The 6,354-nt window shown below is 40.7% G+C and overlaps 1 protein-coding gene across 1 annotated transcript in view; it reads right to left on the reverse strand.

Moving 5' to 3' along the window:
* Positions 1-2,083: 2,083 nt before the first annotated feature.
* The window catches only part of DESI2 (desumoylating isopeptidase 2), a 106,816-nt gene continuing 102,545 nt past the window's right edge, over positions 2,084-6,354 (reverse strand). Inside the window, exon 5 of the mRNA XM_006871275.1 lies at positions 2,084-2,475. Coding sequence (XP_006871337.1) covers positions 2,242-2,475 — 234 coding nt within the window. The 3' untranslated portion in view covers positions 2,084-2,241. The remainder of the gene's footprint in view (positions 2,476-6,354) is intronic.

Below are 6,354 nucleotides of genomic sequence, written 5' to 3' on the forward strand. Positions count from 1 at the left end.
TTCTCCCACAGAGCGGCTGGTAGATTCGAACTGCCAACCCTGTGGTTTGCAGCCCAACTCGTAACCCACTACACTACCATGGCTCTTTGTTGCTATGATTAAGTGGTCTTAAGTCATTATTTCTACTAGGACTCTTTACATTATTTTAAACTCCAAATGATACAGAAGAAAGTAAACACAACAAAATAACATCATTTGTGTGCTGAGTTGCTGGATTCTGGACAAGAACAGATGGGATTTTCTTGGCTCTTCACTAAGAAGTGTCTAACTAATGGCTACCCTACCCCTTTGTATCTGTTACTTTAAAATGTGTATATCTGAATTAGGAAAAAAAAGATAACCCACCACATTAATACATATATAAGTCCTAAGCAAACTGCACCAAATACTTTTTTAAAATCTGAGTTTTGGTGATATGATTACTGAACTAACTCACTCACTGCAATAGCCTTTTGTGTTTCGTCCTAAATCTCATTTTTTGACCTGAACCAATTATGTTCTTCATAAAAATTGTATATTCTTTTTTTCTGTCACATCTCTTAAAACAAGTGATCTGCTCATTAATAATCAGAAAACTGAAAGGCTTTCCACTGTGGAAACAACAGTCAAAAGCTTAAATTAGGTTAAGTGGCTTCATCTTCCACAGGTAAATGTTTACAATCCAAGGTTTATTTTCCCCATGAGCAGGGTGTGCTTATTATATAAATGAATCTACATTAGCTTACGGAAAAGTTAAAATGTAGTTTTCTGAAAGACACTTTATCTTCACACAGAGGAAACAACCCAATATAGAAATTTAAATAAGAGCAGATGATTTAAAATTGACACTACATGAAACGCTGACGTCACTGCCTTGGATCATTTACACACTGCATCCAGTATTTTATGTAGGACATTCATTCTTAAGGCAGAAGAATCTAATTTTACATATAATGACTTGGTTCTTACATTTAAGGATCAAACTGGGAGTAGACTTGAACAGATTCTTTAACAGTAAGCACTTCTCTGTTGTGAAAATTTCATTCTTAGTTTATGTAATATAAGAGACAGACCTCTGAAAAAATATATAAAAAGATGAATCTGAAAACACACAAATATAGTTTTTCAAGATGAGATCAATGAGATGGAGTTAAACTACTCTCATGACAAATGAACAAACTCCGATATATTCTTTTAGTTATAGTTCATTAAAAGTTTGAAATAGCAAAGATCTTTTTGGAGTGGGTTAGACTCTGGTTTTTAAGATCGAGTATAAAAGGCAGCCAGAATAGTAAAAAGCAGTTGAATGTCAACTCACACTGCTACATAGAAGGCTACCACCTCAGATATTCCTACTCATCAACAAAATCCTTTGCAGGGAGAAAATCAACAATGTATTAAAATAAAAATGAACCCCCTCGTAGCGCATCCCTCAAATGTGCAAAAACAACTCATCAATGAGTAGAAAGATATTCTTAAAGAAAACATCTTAATACCAGATGCGACGCCATCAAAGCCACACAGACATAAGAATGTCTCGCATTGCCTAGGTACATGCCTCAGTCAGATGAGGATGAAACCAACCACTGGACTGGACCCCCGGTAGATGTGCTTGTGGGAGGGAGCGAGAGAGGGCAGACTAAGAGGAACTGGGTCTGTGGGTGGCCCGCCTCTAGCAGACCAAGGCCCTAAGTCCTCTGGGCTGTGTGTGTTCCTTCCCCTCGTCAGGGGGCGCTCCCTGCATCCTGGTGCAGTCATTTTTAAGAACAAAAGCAAGCAAGAATCCGAAAGACAATTTGTTGGCAGGTGATAGTGACTATTAATGGTGTGAAGTACGCCACTTTGTGTGCCTGTTGCTTATGCCACAGCTCTGGCAATTGTCAGGAGTGTACAAAGATTACCTGCCTCGTTTTAAAGACATGAAGACTTTCTTCTTTCACGGTGGCAGGAGTCCATGCAAGATTTGTAAACTGTGATACAAAATACTGTAAACAGAACTTAACAGAGCTTGTATAAAACATAAGTAAATCCAAATTTACAAGTGGGCTAAAAAAACAGAGGGTGGCTTTATACAAAGGTCTCCCTCTTGCGCCAAGTGATTTTGTTTTTTGATTATAAATGTAATCCTGAGCTGAAAAACTGGGATTTGGGAGAGAACCATCTTTGCATCCAAAATATCCAAACGATGTTTTACTCTTTCTGTTTTCCTCTAGTGTTATTCAACTGCCAGAGACAGTTCTGAATGTGTGACTTTGGAGACACTTATAGCTTAGTGTGGTGTCCGGGTCGGGAGCCTGCTGCACCGCTTGCCATGGCCGCTGACGCAGCAGCATCCTCCGCCTCCTCCAGCTCCTCCTGGAGCTCCTGGCTGACGCTGGACTGGAGGGCGGCAGGGGTGAGCCACTCCTTCGGGAGACAACTCTGTAGGAAGGGTATACAGGAGCTGAAGTAGGCGAGTCGATTAATCCAGCGAGGAATCTCTTTGCCACAAAGAATCTACAAAGGAAAAAGTTTGTGTTATAAGACAGGTTAAGGTCATGGTGTGGCCCTGTGGGTTAATGCGCCAGATTGCAAAGACATTTGAACTGCAAAGTTGGCGTTTCAAGTTCACCAGCTGTACCTCAGAAACCTTATACAGGGTCGCTACGGGTCAGTACCAACTCGACAGCACTTAACAACAACAAAGGTCATTTGGTCCACTGCATAGAGAAGAGGAGGGAGGAGTGAAGAGGGAAGATGATGTAGAGAAAAACCTCTGCATATTAGGCTTTGGCCTCACATCTTTGATAACAAGACCACTGATCTGTCTTCAATCTGCCGAACCTGATATACCTATTGTTAGCTCCATCCTTGCTTTCTGAATACCATCTGCCAAGTTACTGTTTGGTCTGTATAACCAACCCAATTCCACTAGGTTCCTTTTTTTCTTCGATCTTTGCCATTGCTTTGGGACATATGAAAAAAGACTTAAAAGAATGCAAAAGAAGGGACTTGCATGATAAAGGATCTCAGCGCAATCACAGAAGCCCTAGGCAAAGCAGTCCAACTTGAGTCATTTCCTACCTCCAAGTTTTTTTCTTCAGTCTTTTATACTCTTCTCCCATCTCCAATAGTCTATTCTCTGCAGCCTTCACTTTATAACCACTACTCCTATCCCCAATCTACTTTTTCTAATGAACTCACACAGGTCCAGAAGGAAGCTGAAGAGGGGTGATGGATGGAAGCCTGGCCACCATCAGTCTGCACCTGCAAACTCAAATGAGGGGGAGGAATGGGACTCAGGAGTGTGCGGTTCACAGATGATCTGCTGCGCCAACACCCACTTCCCCTTCGGATGCTGTCATTAAGGCCCCTGAGCACTTTACTTTTTGCCCCTAATCATGCAGTTAAAATGCTCCTTGTAAACTAGGAATAGGGGCACTTGTCTCTCACACTTCAGACATATTATCAGAAGGGACCAGTCCCTGGAGAAGGACATCATGCAAAAAAGAGGAAGACCCCCAATGAGATGGACTGGCACAGTGTCAGCAGCAACGGCCTTAAGCATGATGACAATTGTGAGGATGGTGCAGGACTGGACAGTTTTGTTTTGTTGTGCATAAAGTCACTATGGCACCTAACAACATGCCAACATTACCATCACATGATCCGGAAGGTTCTATCTCAGTTAATGACTTTGGAAAGAGGTTTTAAAGCATCTATGTCCAGAAATTAGCTAACTCTTCAGTAAACTGGTATCTGTAATTACATAATGTAACTTTTTTCTCATTAAAGGTTTATGAGAAGAAAGTTACATTGCGTAATTACAGGTACCAGTAATTAACCACCCACTAATGGTTATGATGGAGTCCTGGTGTGGCGCTGTGGGTTAATGCACCAGACTGCAAAGCCATTTGAACTGCAAGGTTGGCGGTTCAAGCTCACCAGCATCTCCTTGGAAACCCTAATAAAGGGTCGCCATGGGTCGGAACCGACTCGATGGCACTTAACAACAACAATGGTTATGACATTTACTTTAAATACAAGGGGCATCAAAAAGTTCATGGGAAAATGGAAATAATAGATAATGGATTTTTTCTATGAACTTTTTGATGTTCCCTTCTTCTATGTCTATTTTCATTATAAGAAAAGTAAGATGGTTTCACTTGAGGGGAGCTAGCCTGCTTTGATCATTAAATTTTTTTGATTTATTCAGAAGCGATAGCAGCCCCCAGGGATACAGAAGTACCAATAGGTGAACACATCTGTTCGAATGGAGAGCCAGACCTAGATGCTTACAGAAAGCTACATGCCTCAAGACTGACTGTCTTCTGTAGATTATGTTTACTAAAGAGTACAGACTTACTGAAGCACTATCCCAAGGGCTGGACATCAGAACGAGCTAGGCCAGGATCAGGTGGTTCGTGGGACAATCAGCAAAACAACAATTTGAGAGCAATTACTGCCACTGAAATGTATACTTAAAATGTTAAAATGCCAAATTTTATGTTGTATGTACACAGTTGTTGTTAAGTGTGGTCAAGATGGTTCCGACACATAGCAACCCTGTACAGGGTTTCTGAGGAATGGCTGGTAGGTCTGAACTGCCAGCCATGTGGTCAGCAACCCAGTGCTTATCCTACAGTGTCACACCAGGACTCTGTATGTACTTTACCACATTAAAAATCTGGGTTTAATCTATTGGAAAAAGGATTATTTCAAAACAAATTTTTATATCTGAGAACTAAATCCCATCTTTGCTCCATTCCTTTAGTATCTATGGAGAAGCTAGAAACAAGTGTGATGGTAAAACACTATATAGTAAGACATGCACTCTGGATAAAGCATGGACTGCAAATGACAAGGTCTGTGGTTTGAGCACACCAGTTGCTCCACAGGAAAAATATGAGGCTTTCAGCTCCCACAAAGATTTACAGTCTTGGAAACCCTACACAGGGGTGCCATGAATAGGAATGGACTCGACCGCACTTAACAACAATATTGCCTCAAGGAGCCTTGGTAGCACCATGGTGTAAGCACTGGACTACTAACTACAAGCTTGGTGGTTCAAGCCAGCCAGCTGCTCCACAGGAAAAAGATATGACTGTTCCTGCAAGGATTTATAATCTTGGGAAATCTACATAAGGTCGCTGTGAGTCAGAATGAATGGTAGTAGGTTTGGATTTTGGAATAATGCCTCAGAAAGCTAGAGTTTCACATAGGAAGAAGTAGCTAAGTTGGCTCGTAAGAGACAAATACCTGTTTTCCAGAAGAGGAACACAAGAGGAAGGATAAGAAACAGCGATATTTGTTTTAAAAACTTTTTATCGTGAACTGAGTGAAGGTTTACATAGCAGATCATCAGTTATACATTCAACAAATCATGTATTTTGCTTCATTATATAGTAGCAATCCCCTTCAACCCTTAACAGCATGTGCCTTTACTCACTTTAACTCTTGCATTCCTCCTTGTGTCTGTCTCTCTCCTGCTACCTTCATCTTTCCTCTGCTAACCTCCCGCAACCCATGTTAACATGTGTCTACTCTCTAGCCCATGAATAATCCTTTCCTCCCACCGTAACCATCAAAGATCATTTATCAAGAAAACCTTTTCACAACATTGATCTCATACAACATTTGTCCTTTTGTAATTGACTAAATTCACTCAGCATGTCCTCCAGGTTCAACCATGTTGTGAGGTGTTTTACAGGTTCATCATTATTCTTCAATGTTAAAGTTTGCTTAATCATTCTTCTGTTGATGGGCATTTAGGCTGTCTTCATCTTTTTAATGTTTCTTGTAGAAAGCATATTGTGTTTTTTTTTTTTTAAATTGATTCTGCTCTTTGGACTCCTGGTGTGGTGCTGTGCATTAATGTTGAACTGCAAAGTTGGTTTGAACCACAAGGTTGGCAGTTCAAGCTCACCAGATGCTCCTCGGAAACCCTACACAGGGTCGCTATGGGTCAGAACTGACTTGACAGCACTCAAACAATTCTCTTTGTGTCTCCTGACTGGAGTCCTGGTGTGGCATTGTGGGTTAATGCTCTGCTCTGGACCACAAAGTAGGTCTGAACCACAAAGTCAGTGGTGGTTCAAGCTCATCAAATGCTCCTCAGAAACCCTATACAAGGTCATTATGAGTTGGAACCGACTCAACGGGCACTTAATAACAACAAAATCAATATGAATTGATTATGTGTTTTTTGATGCTCCTGCTGGATTCTTTGTTCTACATAATTTTCTATGCCGAGATCGTTTTGTTTGTGGGTATCTTTTCATTTCTGTTGTGTTACTGTTTAGTTAAATCTTTCTGATTTTCCTTTTTAAATTTGCTGTGCAATTATCTTTAAGGTTTTCTTTAAGGTTTCCCTGCTTAAAACAGTCTTGTTTTATA

Source organism: Chrysochloris asiatica, unplaced genomic scaffold (genome assembly GCF_000296735.1).
Source record: "Chrysochloris asiatica unplaced genomic scaffold, ChrAsi1.0 scaffold00165, whole genome shotgun sequence".
NCBI lineage: Eukaryota > Metazoa > Chordata > Mammalia > Afrosoricida > Chrysochloridae > Chrysochloris > Chrysochloris asiatica.